Source organism: Telmatherina bonti, assembly GCF_933228915.1.
Source record: "Telmatherina bonti genome assembly, chromosome: 19".
Lineage (NCBI taxonomy): Eukaryota > Metazoa > Chordata > Actinopteri > Atheriniformes > Telmatherinidae > Telmatherina > Telmatherina bonti.
The window spans coordinates 11,236,035-11,258,035 of record NC_136617.1 but is presented as its reverse complement, the minus strand read 5'-3'; the positions used below and the strand labels follow the sequence as shown (position 1 = coordinate 11,258,035).

Genomic DNA, 22,001 nt, shown 5'->3' with positions numbered 1-22,001 from the left:
GTTTACAAGTGGAAAAAAAGAAAACAGTGACAGACTGTAAGAGATTATTACTAAATGTACAAAGTAGTAAGTGGTGTCATTCCTTCAATATGGTGTTATTAAACTTCAGGAGACCATAGAGACGAAGTGACAAAGGAAACATGACATTTCTATAATAAATAAAACTTACACAAATCTACAACGACTGCAATCAGCTTCAGTAGTTCTGACAGTAAAAGTAAAATGGGACTTGGACCGAGCAAGAAGGTAATATGAAAACAACAAAACGGAGGTACCATGAAACTGTTGCCACAACCTAATGCAGCATAAAACATGAGCTTCATTGTTGAAATCAGCACCACAAAGCTCTGCATCACCACTTCAAAGCAGACCTCAGTGCCATCCAAACCAAAGACTGACACATGTTGGACCATTGAACTGGGCTGAAAGGGTTTTGTGAACATAACACTGATGCAATGAATCACCCATTAGAAAACATTTGCAGAGAAAATCTCATCTTTATTGAAGGAAAATGGAATAACAAAGCATCTTCATTTTCTTTCCAACCTGTGCATCCAAATTTTGTGCTGAAAATTTTAACAGGTCGATATATATGTAACACCAAACTCACTTTTTAGGATCACTCCAAACTGCTCCAATTATCTGGATCCATATTTTGGTTTTACACATCGTCTGTTCTCAGTTACAGAAGTTTAGAGAACTGCTGATCATGACAGAGTCCAGGCTCTTTCCCCTTAAAATTAGAGGAGCTCCTCAGTCCTTGTGCTTTTCTGCAGGAGCTGAGTCATTACATTCTTACAAGTGACGTGTTATGACTGTAGGAGAAGGTGTGCTGATGCATTCTCAAAAGGCAAAGAACAAAGGTAACAAGTTGTTAAAATTGGATCAGAATTCAAACTCTGAAGTTATGAAAGTGTCAAATCGTTTCCATGTTATCACATCCTCACCACTTATTTAAATATGATGTGTGAATATGTGTATTTCAGGGAAAATGACAGGACAGTGGTGCTTTATCATCTACCCCAGGGCTATTTACCAACATCCTCCCATGCTATACGGAGCCCTCTACTGCTGCAGTCACACTTAACGTACAATTAACACAGAGCTGGACTACATTTTTATTTAAATCCCAGCAACATCAGCTGATGGCTTTTTGTGCAAGTAAGAAAAGTCAAGGTAACCAGATTATGGTTTAAAAACTATCTACATTCATGATACACACATACACACAGAGGGATGTGCACCTCACCATCTATTTATCCCTACATTCATTATTATTCAGTTTTTTAGTTAAAACAAATGAGACTTACTGATGTTACTCTCCATCTTATCTAAATATATATATATTTTTTTGCTTTAAAACTTCACAGTAGCTGTCTAGCCCAGGATATTGAATTGTTGTAATGACACCTGGTGGAAGTAATGGTCTGTTAAATTAAGTTAATCTCCAATCTGAAGGCATGCAGTTATCGTAAAATGTACTTTTTTCATCACCATATTTAATACTGAACATTTGAGCAACACAAATGTGGTGTAGAGCTGAAATATCTCCATCATCGCTGCATGTCAGAATGATCACTGAGCATTGAGCCGTGCTGCTTGTACCTTGTTTTGCATACATATATTTCACATCTGTGAAGGCTGAAAAGGAACATTTAGATTCTGGGACAACAACTGTTTTTGTCCAAAGAACCTTTTTTTTCCCCCCAAAGATGTCCCTGCTTATTTCAGCACAACACCAAACCACATTCTGCACTTTTTACAACATGGTGGCTTTGCAGTGAAGAGGGTCCCGGTACTAGACTTGCCTGACTGCAGTCTCGTCTTGTCTCCTGCATGGCACATTATGAAGCATAAACTACTATAACGGATTCCCCAGACTATTAAACAACTGAAGTTGTACATCAAGCAAAAGTGGAAAAGACAAAGCTTCAACATGAGTAGATATTTGGAAAAACAAATCAAACTTATCAGTCTGAATATTAAGCTTGTTACATACTCCACGAGAAGAGAACTTTTTTCTTCTTCTCAAGGCCCCTAGAAGAAAATGACGTCATTTTGTTCTCGCGGACGCGTTTGAAGACACATCAGGCTGGCAGAACTTTTTTCTTGCGGGGCTCCGAGAAGTATGGTGTGATTGGTCGGACATTTGAGGTGGGCGTCGTTAACACGGAAAAAGCATGAAGTGGAGTTGCTGCTTCCGCGATTTTGCTGTTGCGGGTAAAACGGATTGTTATAATAAAACAGCTGATGGAGGTGGTGAGAAAGTACGAACATTTTTAGCTGTATGTATGTAGCATTAAGACACTCGGACCCAGCTGCGTGCACAACCCGCCGAGCCGCGTGCACAACCCGCCCTGCTGCGGACAAAGTTGCTCGTTAAATATGAAACTGGAAAAGCACTCGGAGAGCGGAAACCTCCGCCAAGCACAATGTTAAAGAATCTTTTTTAAAAATTCCTGGATCCAAACGGTGATCCGGATCACCACCAAAATTTAATCATTTCTTCATTTTCACATTTCCAACAACTCTTGAAATTTTTATAAAAATCCGTTCGTAACCTTTTAAGTTATCTGGAGCACAAAGACGCCGGGAAAAACATAACCTGACGGAGGTAACAACCGGGTTCATAGCACATAAATGCAGACATCGCGCCCCGCAGTGATCCCTCCCCGCTGCAGACGTGCTTCTCGTGGAGGATGGACCTGACGAAAAAGAAGTTTTTTCTTGTTCTTGCAGCCTCGAGAACAAGAACTCAGTTCTTGCTTCTCGTTGAGTATCTAACAAGCTTTAAATATCTTGTCTTTGTAGTGTATTTATTGAACATAAGCTGAGGAGTTTCAAATCACTGTATTCTGTTTTCATCTACCTTTTCTAAAACATCCAAACTGCATTTGAACTGAGGTTGTATGAAACTAACACAGGTTGCTGGAGCAGTACTTACCCGCCATGGTGGAGATCCCCAGAGTGACTCCAATGGACAGTTCAATCTGCGTTCCCTGAAAAACAGCAGAGAACAAGATGAAAAGCTCTTCCAGACGCACTTACTAACAAGGCAGATCAGACGTCCAGTTGAGGTGGATTTTTTTGTTGTTTTTTTTTTTTATAAAAGTAACCAATTCCTGAAAGATTTTCATTCCCATTTTCAACTTACCGCTGCAATCATGATGGCATTATCCAGAAAACCAAATCCAACGAAAGGGATGGCGTTGTGGAGTAAAACTGCAAACCAAAGCAAGAAAGTAAATAAACATCACAACACAGAAGGAACATATAAAAACAGCAATCTGGCATTTATATTTAAAATTACATAAACTACAGGAGTTGGAACTTCAAATTTATTAGATTTCACTCACAACAAAACTTGTTTTGTGTCTGCACTCTGCAGGGTTGCACTACTTCCACTTTTGTATTTGACTCCAATACAACAAGAGACGTGTCCTCGTGTGCAACTATTGTATAATGCATAATTCACAAGAAAAATAATTACATCTCAGAATAACTTGTGCTTAAAGGCATTGTGTGTCTTTCAATACAGGATATTACAGGATTTTTCTGACACCCCTTGTTTGTTCTATTTTTATTCTAGCAATAAAAATGCAGCTTTGCATGGAATAATTACATTTTCACACTTCTGTGTTGAATTCCTAATGCAAATCCCAACAGTCTTACTGGATAAAAAGTCTAAATCATTAGAAAATAATTAAAGAATTAAAAAATAATTCTTTATACTTTGCATTTCCTTAAACAACCCACTGTCAAAGGTTTTCAATCAATGCAAGTTCAATTACATGCCTAGCTTTTCCGGTGTTTCAACTCTGTAGTGTCTCATGGTGATTATTACCACTTTTAACTCCTCAGGGTCTGCTTAATAATGTCGAGTCAGATTTAGAGGATAGTCAGACAGAGAATATTAGCATTTGAAGCCAAAAATGAAGAAAAAAAAATCAATAAAGTCAATTTTGATATTTATGCATATCTGATTAGCCAGCTTTCATCCACACTGGGGGACACACACACACACACACAAGTTCTTTCCAAACGTTCTATTTGAGTTACTATAAAGAGTATAAATAGCCAGGACTGTGAACCTTGCAGAAACAGTGACCAATACATCTTAGTTTGTGATTTTCTTCCAAAATATGGAAGTTATATAATATATAATATATGTGTGTGTGTGTGTGTGTGTGTGTGTGTGTGTGTGTGTGTGTGTGTGTGTGTGCGTGTGCCTCTCCACAGAAGTGTTTGCCAGATTTAATCTCTCACCATATCTGATCTGGGCTGCATTTGGCGGTGATGGCTCCACTGTCTCTGAGGGGGAAAAAGAAAAAAAATCAAAAACACATCAGACATTTTCTCATTAACTGCTGAGGTTTCACTTCAAGCCTCTGCAGCAACACAGACAAAGTTTGCTCCCAAAACTCATCACAGTTCCCTCTTGTGTGCAATACTTTGCACTTTTGAGTCGACTTCTGACAGAACTCCCAGCAGTAAGTCTCCTCAAAGTCGCACACAATTAAAGAAGTACTTAAAAAGGTGGAGTGGTAATTTTTTAAACTTTGGTGCCAAACTATAAATATCAAACTTGAGCACAAATTCAACAGAATCGCATTGTTGTGATGTGTTTCACAAAAAGATAAGTTAGATCGAACCCACAATAAACCCCTCACAAATCCATTAAGTGTTTATTTTTAATGTCATTGAAGAGACACATCATCCTTTCATATCCAAATCTTTTAATTGTAGAATATCTGAACAAATTAACAAAAATTAGGGTTTCATTTCTGTATTGTCCACACTACACAAGTTAAAGGTTCAGAACCACACCAACTCTATATAACTGTGGGTCCATGGTGGGAAATAAAAGAAAAAGAAAGTATTAGCAAACGTTTTATTTGGTGAAGTCTTTATTCCTCTTCTTAAGTCTAAGAAAAAGTTCATTTCAGGATAGTTTGCCAGACTCTGCACAGTTGAGGTTTGCAACATGGATCCAGACTGACTTGTACTTCACACAGCACTTTCTAAAATGAACCTGACCTTTTAAATCAAGTATTGCAGTCTTCTCCAGAGGCAGCGCTGCACAGAGAATTACTAAATGATAACGCAAGACAAACAGAGAAGGAGAAAGCTGGCTCATCCATTGGTTAAAACAAGTTAAGAAACCGTGAGGTGGCATCAGCTACTAGCGGTCTCAGATTGACAATATTTCTGTTTAAACTTTTACCACATTCTTTCACATCAGAGTAATTTTCTTATGGTTGTATGTATGCACAATGCCTTGTAGAACCAAAATGCTCTGCAATTAGTTAATGTGAATGTTTCAGTGTGTTTGCATATTCACACCTCCCCAAACACACTGAACTTGCCTTCTCACAGCATTATCAAGTAGTTAGGTTAAACACTAAGATATGTTAAGGCTTATTTTTGATTTGGCGTTAATTTGTGTGTTTTTTTTGACAGTAAACTATTAATAGATTCAAATTTGAAGGTTTAAAGAACATCAAGAGTTTTTTTTTAACCTAAACCTCATCACCAACAGCACTCAGACTGAGACTAGCAAATAGACACAGATGAACAGCAGCCAATTTACCAGATGGTGTAGAAAACATGGTAAAGATGAAAACAGGCTAGGAGAGACTGATCATTAGGTTTACAGCCAGGAAGTGATCCACAGTGTGCTATAATACTGTAAACGGCTCTATAACTGCTCAAGGATAAGAAAATGTTTGGTAATACTACTAGATTTATATAAAAAAAAAACCATTGCGTGGGCATTAAAATTGTGAACAGATTGTGAACAGTCCACCAATATGGAGAATGTTAATGCAGATTGTTGCCAAATTGCTTAGATTTTCCAGAAAACTGAAATTATTGCCTGATAATATTTTCTTCATTCTCTCATTTATCAGTTCTAACCTTTAACCAACTATTGCAGAGTCTTGCAAGAATATTCTCCACAACACTGTGGACTATACTGGAATGACTGCATGTAGAGTTGGAAACTTGGGACAATGGGATGATTTTTTAAATAAAAAAATAAATAAATAAATAAAAAAAAAGGGCTACACAGTGGTTCGCACAGCAGACTCAGCAAGAAGGTCACGTTAGATTAGATTAACAGGTCTCACTTATAAATGTCTCAGTGGGTCTACCTGGGGAAATAAATATATCTTTTAAAAAGGTGCTGCTGCCCAGACACTGACATTTTAGTATAAAGGAAAAGAAGGCAAAATGACACCTCTTACTTTGCAAAATGACCGTATCTCTGCCTCACCTTTACAGAATCAGAACACATGAGGGTCAGTCCTTCATCCAACTTTAATTGGAGGGGAAAAGAGCATAGTCAGGCTGGTGTCAAAAACCCTGCAGAGATGCTGAACTGCCTGAGTGTGTCACCCTAGAAGAGTTCATTCGAAGCTGGAGACCAATTACAGGAATAGGTCATTTACAGCAAAACATTAATCTGCTGAGTCCTTCACTCTCTCACCTCTGCATGTTCCCCCTGCTCTGTGTGTGTATCCATATGCATGCCCAACAAGACTTTCACTTACTTTTCTGCTTAGTTTAGGTAGAAAGACAAACAGAAGCCAAAGGTTCAGAGGAAAATCAGGTTACAAGTTGCTTGTAACTTGGGGGGGGGGGGATGATCCAAATGGTAATTATGAAGCACTTATTGATCCCCGGAGCTGGCAAAAGATTTTACAACCTCTGTCAAGTTTTAGAGCCAGAGACCTGAACTTCAATCTTGGGAGCCAACCAAAGAGTCTACACCACATTATTCACAACTGTTGGACCTAAATTCATAAAAATGTCCATTGCTTTGGGTGCAGTCAATTCACAAACCTTATATCTTACAATGCCTTGAATAAACACTTTGATCCAAGCAGCTGAAACCACAACATTCCCTCTTTATGTTGCTAATAAACTAAAACAATTAGAGAGCAAAAGCACTACACCATGTGTTGGGTCATCAGCATTAGAAAGGATTAAGCTTTTGTATGTTGTGTTAATAAGACAAACACTTTAGTCTACAATAAAACAAGACAATAGCAACTGACAATGTTCAACTATTGAGGGAACTAAAAAGTGCAGTGTTAGGAGAATGCGTGTGGCAAGCCGAGGTTAGGTACTTTTCAGACTGTTTTAAAAATGTAATACTTGAATTCATTAGTTACCTCAATTCTTCAGATTATATCATTATGGGACTAATAGATACATTTAAGTTAAATAATCTCAAACTTGAATGCATTGGTACAGCTGTCTTATTGTGGATGACTGAAATATGTTTTTATGTTTGTTCATGGTAATTTAACTTTTTTTTTTTTTTTTTTTTTTTTTAAATCTTGTGAGCCGACTGTAAAAAAAAAAAAAAAAGACGTGAAATTCGGAGCCGTAATCTGGAAGGTACAGAATTAATAAGGCTATTAAAACACTGACTCCTGTCCAAATCCCAGGGTGAATATGAATCCAAACTAAAGGAACAGACAACAAATTATAGTCAACTAGTCTAGTATGAGAGGGCAAACTTTATAACAACACTGGGAACACTACATGTTAGAAAACATATACCAACAGCTACCACCACTAATATACCAAAACAATGGCCATGTTTACATGAGAGTCTTTATTTGAGAGTCTGGCTCAGTTCTTAGTTGGATCCCTTTAAACAACAAACTAAGCACAGATTTTAACCCTTATTTTCTTCTAGACCATTTAGCACCTCTAATAAAAAAGTTGTGGCACAAAGTAATACTTCCACATAACTGCAGTGCGTAGCAGAGGAGTACTTCAGGTCTGAAAGATGTTCCCGTAAAAGTGTCCGGTGAGGTTAAAAAAGATCTTATGCAGACTAGTAAAAATCCAGATTTAGTTTCTAATGTTGCTAACTCACCAGTTGCTCTTAATAGCTGCGACAAACACTAATTTCTTAAAAGTAAAACTTAAATACCTTTAGTTTTATCCAACATACAAATACTGTACCCTACAAAGTAAAAAATACTAGCAGAAAATATGTTATTTAATATGCCTAAACCTACAATACTGCAGTACTGTAAATGGAGAGGTGGTTATTTTTCCCACACTCTCCCACAAGAGGGTTTTTGAAAAACTGATTTCAAAGAATCTGAGAAACCTCAACTCCCAATACACAATACTTCATTACTAATTAGGCTCTCAGCCCGTGTCTGCCATCTGTCTTTTTGCAAACCATTTTAGTGTAATTATAAATATTTATTCTTCCTTTTGGATCCCATCCAGCTGATGATGCCCAAATGGCTCACTGCTAGCCTTCACAATTGAATGATGCCCAGCGGAGAGTTATGTCCAAGGAAAAATAAGAATGTGTGTAGCAATACCTTAATATAATACTTTTCAATGTTTGATAGACCACAAAAGCCCCTGAAGTACAATTTAGCATTCTGTAAAATTGTTTATTCCCGGTGCTACACCTTAAACAAATGAATTGCATATCGTAACTGAATTATGCAATACTGTGGTGTTAGCAAGCTAATTGAAGCAATGATAATCAGGCACCACCCCAACAGTGTTCAGAGTTCCAGTTCTTTTTCACACCACTCTTAAAATCTTAGAGCTTTAAATCTCAGATAAAAGGTTTTTGTGTTGTAAACAGTTCACTGTCATCATTAATGAAGATGGGTCATTGTGCAGAACTTAAGCTGTGAGATCCATTTAATAAAACCTACATCATGTGTGTTGAAGCAGGAAAACATCTAATGCTGCAGGTCAGTTGCCTTCAATAACCAGTGTTCAACAGCCTTGTTTATGGTGTGACAGGCTGTGAGAGATGAAGCCAAAACATGGATGTACCAACCAATCATTTAGTGATGAATATCTATGCTAGTCTAGCCAAAAATAACAACAAGAAAGTCATAAATAAATAAAAATTAAAACAATACATGAAAAATTTAGATCTGGCTCAAAAATCTACCATTCATCTAACTACTGAATAATGCAAACCTGTCAATGGTTCTGGTTTTATCCACTCCAAACTATTGTATAGCACATTTCTGGCAAAGCTGACTGAAGGGTCTAAAACTAATATTCTGTATTACATTTAAAAAATTCCTCTGGGTGCACTGTTGGGCCAAATTTCACACTATTTGGTTACTAGTGACACTAGTTTAATAAAAACCTTGCATCTCCCTTTTTTATCCATTTCATAATTCCGTTTTGTAGAGCCCACTGAGAATTGCAGCCCTGCAGGGCTGAAATGACCACTGACATTTTGTGGAATTGAAAGGAAAGTATTCATTTCCTATGCAGTGCTGAAAATATCAGGCCACCATGCAGAAATGGCTCATTTCCATTCACCTTTTCCGATTTTGACTTCCTAATGACTGCAGTGTGAATACAAACACTGTGACTCCAGGGAACAAAGTCCAAAAATAGGTGTGACTGGGGGAAAATTAAACATCACTGCTCAAGCTGCCAATAGCTGCAGATTTGGAGTTGAATGAATAAAGCTGTACCTCTAAGTGTATTCCAATCTGCTTCAGAATATCTCATAGCACCCTTAACGACAGCGGCACGAATCAAAAACTGTATGTCAATGTGTAATTAAATCAAACATAAGCTTACTGCATGTGTAAATATTTAGCTGTTGGCAGCTGTTGTGTCATCTGTCTACTTTCATATTGCTCATTAACAGCATGGAACTGATTCCTGCAACATAATGTGAACCTGATGAAGACAACAAGGCTTTTTGAATAAAAAATAAAAGTGTCAGTATTAACTGATGCCAGTACAGATTTTTGTATTTAATGGAGATACTTACATGTTTTACACAAAGACACTTGCAGCACAAGTGAAGGTAAAAATAACATTTTATCAACAACGTATAGTCTTACATCCGACTGTAAAATCTGAAGCGCTGGAGGCGTATAGCACTAATTAAAGTTACTCAACTGTGACAGGTAACATTCGTGGATTTGCATTTGTTTTATTAAAATCAAATATTTTATCTTCTTGCATTTTCTTTGCAGAAAATGTAACCTTGAAAACTTTCCAGCAGAATGAAGCAACTCTTACAGTCTTCAAGTAAAACATAAAGTAAAAATAAGAAAATCTCTTTTTACGTCATTAAAGTTAATCTTTTTTGTTCACTGAGCCCAAAACAAAAAGAACATTTACTGTATTTAAAAGAAGGAAACATTCATTCTTATGTCAGTTTATTCACATGTAACAACAGGTTGGCTGTATGACAGTAGATCAAGCCATATGCATCCTGGTGTGATGATGATTTGATGATGATATAATATTGCAAATCAGGTGGCCAATCAGGTTTAATTCACTCAAGCAGCAAGGGCTAAATTATGTTACACCTTCTGTTATGTCTTTTAATTCAATTCGTTTACTGAATTCCAAACAAACCAGAGCTAACTTTATTTGTATAGCACCTTGCAGTGTTTTACATATGTTCTCAACAACATAGAATCTGATTCATTCGCACCTGCATACAAACATACACCCCAATCCCATGTTGCATCCAACTCAATAAGCATATCCTCGGTCTCCTTCACCAAAAAGTAAATAAATAAAGAGATAAATAAACATCTGGCTCAGCACCCCAGGAGGAAACGATATTCTGGTTCCTTTCACACCAGCAGCCAGCCCTCCCTTTACCGCAGAGGGTTTCACCACTGGAATGGCCATGACTTAGGGCAGGCCCCGATCCATACCACAGCCAGAAGGCTGCAATGCAAGGCTATCCAGAAAAAAAAAAAGCCATCCCTACGGCAACAACCCCACGGCCCAAGAAGGCATAGCCTCCAGCACCAAGCATCCCCATGAGAGAAAACACTGGAATAAAGAAATAAAAAAATAAAAATAAGACTAAAACTAATGAAGAACAGCTAAGAACAGACTTGGTATGGTATGTATACATACCATACCAAGTCCCAAAGATAAACTTTAGTGACAATAAAAACAAACACAAAATTACTTAAGTGTGTGGTATTTAAAATTTCCATATTAAAAAAGTAATATAAAAGTAGAACAATAACAAAATAATCTTGACATAGACTAAAAAACAACTAGGATCATCTACAACTAAACTAAAAAGGGGGTCTTGAGCCTCTTTTTCAAAACATCAATAGTCTCTGCAGCCCTCAGGTTCTCTGGCAGGCCGTTCCACAGACGGGGGCCATAATGATTAAAAGATGCCTCTCTAAGTTTTGGTTCTCACTCTAGGAGCAAGGAAACATGATACAAGAGGACCCCGGCGTCCACGGGGGCTCATATCTTAAAAGGAGGTCAGATAAATCAGAAGGCCCAATACCATTAAGACATTTATAAATGATTAAAAGAATTTTAAAAATCAATAAATGAAACAACAAACAGCTGTTTAAGCTTTAAAGAGAAAAGTGAAATGCAGAGCAAGACTACCCTGTAAAAAAAAAGAAAAAAGTTTGAACATGAGAACATGAAGAATATTCCTATTTAAAAGAGAAATGCTCTGAGAGTCTGTGCTTTTAATCAAGGAAAGCCTACTTAAGTTCAGCAGGTAGTTTATCAGGCACTGATCTGCTGTGCTAGAGTTCATTATTAAATTCCAATTCCCAATCTTCGCCAAAGGCATCACTGTGAAATAACTATGGTTATGTTGTGAAGCACCAAGTAATGGTAAGGTGCTTAGAATTTGCTCCATTTTTACACAGTCTGACTTGTGGAGTCTGAGCTATGAAGAAGCAATACTGTGCAACCTTTTCAAACATGATGAGCATCACCTGTGTATTTATTCTGCAGTCAATCAAGTTCTACAAAAAACAAGGAACCTGAGAAGATACCAGTAAGATCATTTATCAGAAGAGACTAGAGGGAGCTGGTGGGAGGAGGCTTGGAGTTGGCAGGTTTTTTGCAGCTTGTTATGGTGCAACATATAAGACTAAAGTATTTTTACTAATAATAAAGCCCTTTGCAGATAATGACAAACTGTAAAACCACACAAAGGCTTTAGACATCTAAATCAGTTCAAATACAGTGAATGACTTTGGTAGAAAACGCTGTCATTTTCTTTCTCACTACGACTTGTTTGTCTAATTGTCAGCTTTATGACGCATCCTTCAAAATCCATTTCATTTTCTCCATATGAGGTAGCACTTTGTGTTCAGTTCAAAGCGATATCACACTGCCGTCAGCCCGTCAGGCTCAGACACTGTTTAGCAGACAGCTTAAGTTTTGAAGTGGAAGATCTAATTTATGTGCCAATCAGCTCATCTTCTGCAATGTGACTCAAATTTCCAGGTGCTGCTCAGCACCTAAAACCAATTCCTGAACACCTGTCTCAAACCTCAGAGGAAATCCTTCTGTCATTCTCAACACTCCTCAGCTGCACTTCCACAGCTTGAGATGCGATTGTCATGTTTGTCATGGTGCAATGGCAACCAACATGGCTTGCACTGACTGGATTGACACTAGAAGTGGCGGGACTCTGTGATGTGTCCACATTAATAACAAATACATTTCTCAATATCTACATGAAGGGAAAAAAAACCAAAAATGTATCAGCAAATGTTAGTCAGTTTCACTTTGATGAACCTAATCTGGTTTAGTTTTTCTGACAAATTTCTTACAAAAATACTCAAGACTTTTCTCTCAACATGACAAATGGTTTAAAAACAGGCCATAGCCTCCACAAACAAGTGATGGACACACAAACAGGCCAAAAAGATAATGAGCAGAGGAATGCCAAATCCTCAATGCAGCTGAAACCCAAGTCTCATCTGACATCTCCCCAAGGTTTTCTCCACTATAAGTGACACTTTTAAGACATTCATTAAATCCCTTGTTACTGTTCATGTCAGGTACCGCAGCTTTAACTACACATGATTCCCCACTCTGAACTAAGATTACTTTTACTAAATTATAATCTTCGAGCATGAGATTAATTAATGAATGACTTGTAAACTGAACAGACATCGCTGAAGGATGTAAACCATTGAGGTGCTTTGATAGGGAAAGGGTTGATTCTTTCCTACATCAAAACACTGGTTTAGTTTTAGGCGCATCTATAAGCATACAGATGCTCAGTGAGGAAACAGCTCATCAAAATGCTGAGAAAAGCATTTAAATTAGCACTTGTTGACATTTAAAATTAGCAAACAGCGTCGATCTCTCACCATTAATACAAATGGTACTTAAGGTTCACAACTAATCATTGAATGCAGTTTTATTGAAACAAAGCTGTTAATCAGCTGTCAGTTTTTATTAATGATGCAGCTACGCCACATTTTTTTCAAACCAAGTACAAGTACCTACACTTGAGTACTTGCTGATACTGAGGACTGACAATAGTAGTATTAAATGAGCATGGACCAGAATACCAGATGTGACAACTGAGTGGCGTATTGTGTGTCACATGCAGTAATCCTTTATAAGGCTTGAAAAATATCAGAATCTTCAGAAATGAGGAGGATTAAGTGTTTTTTGGTGAACTTGGTTTATCACTGATATGTCCAAAAATTAAGAAAGTATACCTACAACCATGCTGTGTGCATGACTAGTTTTTATGGGAGGTAAAGATGGAAACAAACTGTGTACTGAGTTCTCCAGAACCAAGATTATCTAGACCAGGTGTCAAACTCTGGAGGGTTGGTATCCTACAGGTCTTTGTTTGTCTCCAACACACCAGACTGAAATCAATGAATATGTTGACACAAAGTCGTTCGATCGATTTGATTGTATCAGGTGTGTTGGTGCAGGGAAACAACAAAAACCTGCAGGATCCAGGCACCTGAGGACTGGAGTCTGACACTCCTTATCAACACCAGCAATGAAATGGTTGCAAAAAACTAAACTATTCCAAGTAAGAAGAGATCAGGAAACAGCAAATGAATACAACTCCTTAGAAAGCAGCAAGGATCTTCACTGGTTTCCTGTTATAGTCTCATCTTTCTACCAGCTCATTCATATCACTATGATCTGCTCCCACATCTACTCAGATCCTCCTCTTCCTTTTTCCTCTTCACACCCCATGTCTGCTTGACGACTACTGATTCTCAAGTCTTCCTCATCTCTCCTTGTTGCCTCTTAAAAACCTTGATGAAAATCATTTAAATGTTTACATATTCTGTCTGGTAAGAGGTAAAGTCAGTCTGATACTGATGGTTATATCCATACTGAATCGCAACCAAATATATGCATATTCTGTCTAACTTGTTAAAATGTGTAACTTAAAGAGCAGCACAAGCGTAGATTTCTCTCCAGTTCAGCTAATTTCAAGTTGCAGTTATTGGATGTAAACACGAATTATACCGCAGCTCAAATGTTTCTCCCTCTCGTTGTGTTTACACTGCCATTTAGCCCAAATGACATTAGCATTTTAATTAAATTCCAGATAGGAGTTGCTTTATTTTTATGCATCAAACACCTGCTTTTCTCCTTTTAAAAAAAAAAAAAAAAAAAGTTACATTACAAGCAACAGCACAGCTTTGAGTTTTTGTTATTTGCAACTTTAAATAATTGCCAATGTTCAAAGCTAAATCTGTTCTCTAGAAAAAAAAAGGCTACACTCCCCCAGGCTGTACACAATTTAGACCCATAAGGCTTTGGCTGTGCATTAAGTATTCCAAAAAGTTTCTTTCCAAAAAGCAGCTCAGGGTCTTGTTCAGTGACACCTAAATACTGATTTATAACGAGAGTCCGACGACAAAGCTGCCCTCATACATCTTGCTGCTGCACAAACATCTGCCACTGTATTATGAGATAATAGCTGAGCTGCACACTGGCAAGTTTAGATAGAATTTTACCACTAGAAACCCTTTTTTCAATTTCAGAGCCAATTACTCATTGTTCAGTCTAGTGATTACACATAATCACAACAAAGAGTCTGTTGTACGTCCACAATCCACACAGATACCTTGTTTACTTTCACATGAAAAGATTGGAAAACAACATATTAGGGTCCGTACGGGTATAGAAACATCAATCATATTAAATAACCTACTTTTAGAAATAATACTGGAACACAGGTCGATGTACAGCTTTTATGATACTTTTGGATTATATTCACATAGCCAGGGTCTCACAGGAACCAATCCCAAGACCTTGCAGCCAACTTTTTAAGGCCGGCCATGAAGACCAGTCTATTTAACAATAAGGGGCAGATCCAGGAGAGCAGCAAGGACACACATTTTCATGTGATTTAAAAAAAATCTTGTCTAGTCCTATTTACTGCAAGCATATTCATGTTGCTGCTGTTTCTCCATTAGTTTCTCCTCTGCAGCAGGCAACACAGACCTCGTGCTGGACCAAGAACATCTTTGCAGTGGAGTTAAAGTGAAGCACTAAAAATAAATGATCAATGTTGAAGTGAATGGTTGCAGACAGGTCTGTTGCATCAGTTGTAAAAAAGCACATATTCTGCCTGCACTACTGGTTTGCTGGAGGACAACACACAGGCTGTGTTTTGGTTGAATCCCCATCATCCATGCAGTGTAGACGAAGAGCTATGCAAACAGACGTCAACAGGGAACTGTATTAAAGCACTTAATTATGAAGTCTTACTGCCAAAGCTAAAATCCCTTGTGAAAACTGATCCCAGTGTCTTTATCCAAGGAGTTATTTTTGGTACCAATTTAAATGGACACCAACTACTGCCTTAAAAGCAGTCATATCCTCTACATTATAGCACAGTGCTGTGATTTATGTCAATGCAACACATGAGCAGATCCACACATTAATTGTGCATTTTAATTGGACTCTGTGGGAGATCCTGTCAAGCTCAAACAGAAGAAGCTTGGGTTCACTGGTAAACACTACATTCACACTGCATATAAACATTTCAATATGCATCTAGGAATGAATCATTTTTAGAAGGGTTAAAGGAGTCACACTTCACATCGGAGAAATTACTTCCACTTGACATTTGAGTCTAAAGAAGCTTGTCAAAGTGGCTCTCTCATTTCCAACTTGAATAAAAAATGCAATTATAGTTAAAAAAAAAAAAAAAAAAAAAGAAGACTTATGCAAATGGATTTGCCTTAAAAAGGGATCTAGTTTAATGAGTTTTAAAATGGGTTCAATAAGGAAACTTCAAGTCTATTAAACAATGTTACCTGACTAATAAAATATGCCTAATATTATATTTGTGTATTAAATGTCATGACAAACCAATAAATAACCTACACACATGTGCCAAATTGCATCTTCTGCAGTCTGAATCCAAATGGGGAAAAAAAAGACCAATCCAAGAGAGAAGCTGGCGGAGATACTTTTTGTGCAAATTAGTATGTTTTTTTGTTTTTTGTTGTTTTAGCTTGAACTCAAATCTGCTCCCACTGAATTGTTATCAGCTGATGTGATGTCCATCAACAGCACCAATAACAGTTTTCTAATGAATCTTTGGAGCATCATTAGTGAGAAGAACAATTTATAAGCCGTATGACATTTCACCCAAATTACTGGCAAAAATGATAACGTTGTTACCGACCAAAACATCTAAATATCTCTGAGTTTGAGGCTCTGATGCATTTGAATAAGCTATGAAAAGTAAAAAATGTCAAACAGGAGCAATCGCAAATCTGCATTAAACTATAAAACTTCAATATAAACAAATCTGATCTTTCATGCAACATCTAATGTTAGTTCTATTCAATTTTAACATAATGATAATGCATCTGTGTCACAGCTTAAATTATCTGATGCTGTGGGACTAAAGAAAAAAAAAAAAACTAAACTAAAATGTGTTTAATGCGAAGCCACAACAGTCTGGTTTCTCTTCACGCTTTCTCTACTGTTCCATTAACAACAGATTCCTAAGTTAATGGCATTGACTAAATGCCCGAGATGGATATTTAATGTTTTAATGAGCCTGCAACCAAGTTCGGTGTCAGAAAATGTTTCGTTCTGCAGTAAATGCTTTCACACTATCCCACTGCATCGAAATGGCATTAAGCTCATTACAAGTAAATGTTTTGGGTGGGGGGGGGGGGGGGGGGGGGGGGGGGCTTATCTATGAAGACTTTCAGAGTCATTCTTGTTACTTCAGCATACTAATTATAAAAAGGCAGATAGCTTTACAGTCAGAGTAGCTGCTTTAATAACAATGCGCCATGTCATGGACAAAGCAGCCTTGTAAAGGAAAGACTGTATCACATAATGTACATGTGCATAATCAAATAAATCTCACTTGTTCCCAGTTCCCTTCGAAAAATGTGTTTTTTCCAGACGTTTTGAAGTGAAATTGTCTTTTCACATGGGATTACAGATATGACTGTTTATCACTAACAATTCCACACAATATGCTTCAGGACTCATTTACTGATAACCAGGGTGTGTTTGGTTAACTCACCTTCATCTCACTGGGCTGGAAAGGAGAACTGAAGCTTTGAAGTATTAAGGCTCCAAAATTATTTATTCTGTAAACATGAGACCTCATTAAATTTTAATAAAGCCCTTTGAAATTACTAATCTAGGACTGTTTAAAGTCATACGAGAGGGAAAAAAAAACAAAAAAAAAAAACAACTTATTTATACCATATCCTTTATGGCTAAAAATACATTTCATACTTAACATGACTAAAAACGTTAAAAACTAATATTATAATAAATATGTATGAAGTATTGCCCATAATAAGTTGCTGAATCTCTGTAATACTAATGATTTTAGCTGTTTGGGTCAAATTCTCAAGAGGAGCTCAAAATGTCTGCTGTCAGGTTGACATTTAGTGTTTACCCCCCTAAACAGAAAAAGGGAATTAATAAAAGTAACAGTTCATTAGTGAACCTCTCTAGGGTCTAAAAATGTGAATTTTCTGCAGAAATTATGACCGATGCTTTCTGGCCACAGGTCAGCTGTAATGCTAGAGTAGAAAAGGAGATAATACTAGACTAACACTTTCTTAGGCACTGAAAGCACATCATAAATTATTTTAATATTTTCAGCTTTTTTATAAATGTTTTCTCCTCAAAAACCTGCAGTTTACTAGAATTTTCCACAAATATCCAGTTATACAAATTTATTTAAAATACTTTATATATAAACCTCTTGATGGCATTCCCTCTAATAGGATTTTTTTTTGCTAAAGACTGGGTAAGGACCAGAATGATCATCTCTGCTGTGTCGGAGGAAAAGGTGCTTCCCAACTGGAACCTCAGCTGGAGTCTCTGTGAGTGGAGTTTTAATATTTTCATACAGGTGGATTTTCATCAGGAGCTCCAGAGTAAATTGAACTTAGATTAAAAAAAAAAAAACCCAGATGAAAGGGATGATTGCTTAATGGGTGTGAACATAATCCTCTGCATTATTTTCAGTCTGTAATTCTGGTTCAAACTACCTGCTTCACTACTAAATCCATTAATGTTGCTAAAAATGTGGAGATAAACTAACAGCCAAAAAGAGGCAGTGAAAAAATAATCAGTTTACACACCCCTATTACATAAGTTAGACAACAAAGATCTTGAGAAGACACAGTACTAATGAGCAGCGTATACTAAACAGGATGGAAAGACAGTCAGAGGGCACACATGAGACTCTTTAAAGCATGTCAGTGTTTCAGAACTATTTTATCATTATCTATTTTTACCAAACACACAGGTGGTGGATGGCGGGATGCTGCCAATGCAGGGAAGACATTAAAAGGAACATAAAAGATCTAAGACACAGAAAACCTGATGAGTCGGACTTCAACTCATGCAGATTGTGAGCTGAATGAAAAGACGACAAACTGATAGTTTACATCAACACATCTGAATTTCAAGCTCAATGTACTTTGAATTAAAAGTGAGACCAGATTTATGTCTCTTTTACTAATGACCTGAAGAGTCTCCTCGCGACTTGAGGGTTTTACTCAGATCTTTCCTGACTCAGCGGCTGATTTTAATAGTTCAGTGCCATCATGACTCACTCTAGTTTTGTTCACATGGAGACTTTTTTCCTCTTTCAAGTAAACAGAAAATACTATCTAGTGACTCAAAAGGAGAACTATACGCACAAGCACGCACCCACACACACACACCACCAGCCACAGCCACCACCAACTGTTCAAACAAAATATTAAGAAAATATTTCTCAAGCGCAACATAGAACATTTTAGAGCTGATTGCAACAGTTTAAGCGATAAAAATAGCTACTTCTCTTTATCATTTACAGCAAAGCATGACAGAGGATCTCCTTAGTTCATCATACTTAGCAGCTGAAATTGTCAGGGTGCAGAAGACAAAAGTGAAAGGTAGATTAGCAGCGGGCTACTATAAGAATAAAGTATTCAAATCAGAAAGTAAAACTGATTATGGACTGCATTCAGGAGGAGCTTTTGGTGTTCTATTTACTGCTCACATTCATCCATACGAGTAGAAGTTCTATACACGCTGACAAAGAAATGCCTAATACATGTCCTAGACCACTTCAACATGTGTACTGGAGCAGCCAGGGATCAAACTACTGACTGACTTTACTATTTCACAGAAATCTGCTCCTCCTGAGCCACGGTTGCCTCTCAAGTTATGAACAGAACAGTCTGCAAGGATTTATTTGTCTCTTAATGACTGCTATGAGTCACACTGAGTGAAACTCATTTTTAATGTAGATACTGTGGATGCCAATATTGAAAAATAAAAAAAAATAAAAAAATTTGTTACAGCACTAACATCTTTAAAGAAGAGTAGGTGTCTCCTTTGTCTGCCTCAAAAGAAGTGTTTACTCAAGTACACACAATAATCAAATCCAGACGGCTGACCATATGACGACTGATTACTTGACTAAACACTTTAAAGAGGTGCTATTATGGTATTTTGAGTTGTCTGAGCTTCCTACAGTGTTACAGTGTTGAATCCTCATCAGACATGTGAACGGCACGGTTTTTTATCACCTAAACGCATGTTTGAGTTTGAGTTCCAGCACTCTCTCCGTTCGGTTTCCATGGCGATGAAAAACGTGTCGTTTTAGAGAGTTTTTTCTACTTGGAAATCCTTGTGACGTCCCGGGGGATAAGGTTCGGTGATTGGTTACTTTCTACTGGTTAACAAGGGCATGTACAAATACATCAGGCGGGTGGAAAACGTCGGATAAAGTTATTTCCAACGATGGCTGGTGAGTTTACCAAAGAGAGACATCCTGCTGCATTCCTTGCTGTGGGTTGCTGTTTTCCACTTCGTTTTCAGGGTCTGATTCAGGTTCCAACATGTAGGGCTGCATGCTATGTGTTGACATTGTATTTTGTATTTTTTATTGAGTTCATATTAGCCTAATCCTTCTGTTTATGAGATGTTACAATGACGGCGAAAGCAGTTGTGGTGCGCGCTCCCGATGTAGTGCAGTGGCGGGGGGCGGGGCTTAATGCGGAAGAGTCTCAATCCACTCGTTTTGCCCACAGGCTGATCTGACAGCCTACGGAGAGGGTCGGTCTGAAGTAAATGAAGCGATTTGTGACAATAACTCGATCAATCCCAGCCCTGCTGGTCTCAGAAATAAAAATAAATTAGCCTGAAATGCACATAATAGTTCCACTTTATTGTTTTACTACTAGAAAATCATATTGCTAAAAGGCAACAAACTGGTTTGAAGCTGAAAATTTCCAATTTAACCAGTTAGTATTGGTACTTTCACGTTACACTGAAGTTTCATTAACCATATATTGATCATTTGTCAAAATTTAATCCATTCATTATGTCTATGAAACTATTTTTTCTAAACCTATTGATGCACAAGTGACTGGACCTTATCCGCTTCCATAAACGGGTCAAAAATGTCCAGAGTTAGAATCGGTGTTTTCATGCACTTTATAATAAGAATAACCATGTGTATTACTTTGGTCATGACGAGAATGATTTAATGTTTGAAATATTTTCATTTTTTACTTTTAAGATTTCTCTTTTGACAGCTGGAAAAGGAAACTGCACAACACAACCAGAAGCTAGCCGTCTCTGTGACCACGACACACAGGTAAATTCTATTTCCGCACAAAAAGGTTAACTTTACCATCTCTGCTGCTTGGGCAGATCCAATACCAACCTTTCTCTCTGGTTTTCTGCTTACTTACGGTGGCTAAATTGTAGCTTGATGCCACTTCATTCTTGTCATTGCTTCAATTATACCAGCTGAATTTACTGATTCAATGATTACACCCTATTGACTGAATATACATTTAGCAGAATAATGAAACAAAAAAAAGGAAGAAAATGTTCTGAATGACAAGCAACGTACTGCTTAAGAAATGCACACATGCATATACACACACTACATCAGGTTTTGTTAGTTCACTTGGTTAGCTAGCTGGTTTTACAAACTATGAAACAGACTAATTGGACTGTATGACATCAATCCAATTGATCAGATCAGCCTCAAAGTGCTCAGCAAAGTAAAAGAACTTTTTAAACAAGGTGTGAGCCTCTATTTACAGGTAAATTCAGAAATGCCGACATATCGTGGCAAAGACAGGCATAGCAATCACTTCTTATGCAAAACACAGGTGTGAATCATCTCAACATTAACTTGTTTTCATCTGTGAGTGGATCCAGAGGACTCAGATAAAGCAACGACTGCACTACATGCATCTACTTCTAAGTGCCTTTTAAGGCGTTACTTCTTCCAAAACTGTGCTCTGGCTCCCATCAAACAAAGCCAGCATGACAGTGTTTAAGGCTCAGATGATCATCCCTTCACATGAAGTTGTTTGTCCATTCAGAGACACCGTAGTAAAAATGGTGGAACAAGCATGGCAGCTGCCATATATTTGGTCCCACAGTGGGAAGATATAAATAGCTCATTTAAACCGAATTAAAAACATGTTAAGTTCATTTAACAATCGAAACAGTTTATATTGACGCAAGGATTTTTTTCTGTGTTGCCCTTTGATTTTGCTCCATGCTGCACAAGAGGAAAAACCTTCAGCTATGGCACTGAATCTGAGTGTTGAGCACAAAGCATTTCATCAAGAGAGACTGTTTTAAAAAATATCTTTAAACAAAACAGCAGATTTCACTAAAAAGGGGACAATGAATCATATGAAAAGCCTGCCAGATCACCTTCTGTAAGATTCATGAGG

The 22,001-nt window shown here is 37.4% G+C and overlaps 1 protein-coding gene across 1 annotated transcript in view; it reads right to left on the bottom strand.

Moving 5' to 3' along the window:
• The window catches only part of tmem65 (transmembrane protein 65), a 28,685-nt gene that overhangs the window by 4,804 nt on the left and 1,880 nt on the right, over positions 1-22,001 (bottom strand). The window contains exons 2-4 of the mRNA XM_079258585.1: positions 4,267-4,311; positions 3,155-3,222; positions 2,945-2,999 (exon numbers count right to left, since the gene is read on the bottom strand). Coding sequence (XP_079114711.1) covers positions 2,945-2,999; positions 3,155-3,222; positions 4,267-4,311 — 168 coding nt within the window. The remainder of the gene's footprint in view (positions 1-2,944; positions 3,000-3,154; positions 3,223-4,266; positions 4,312-22,001) is intronic.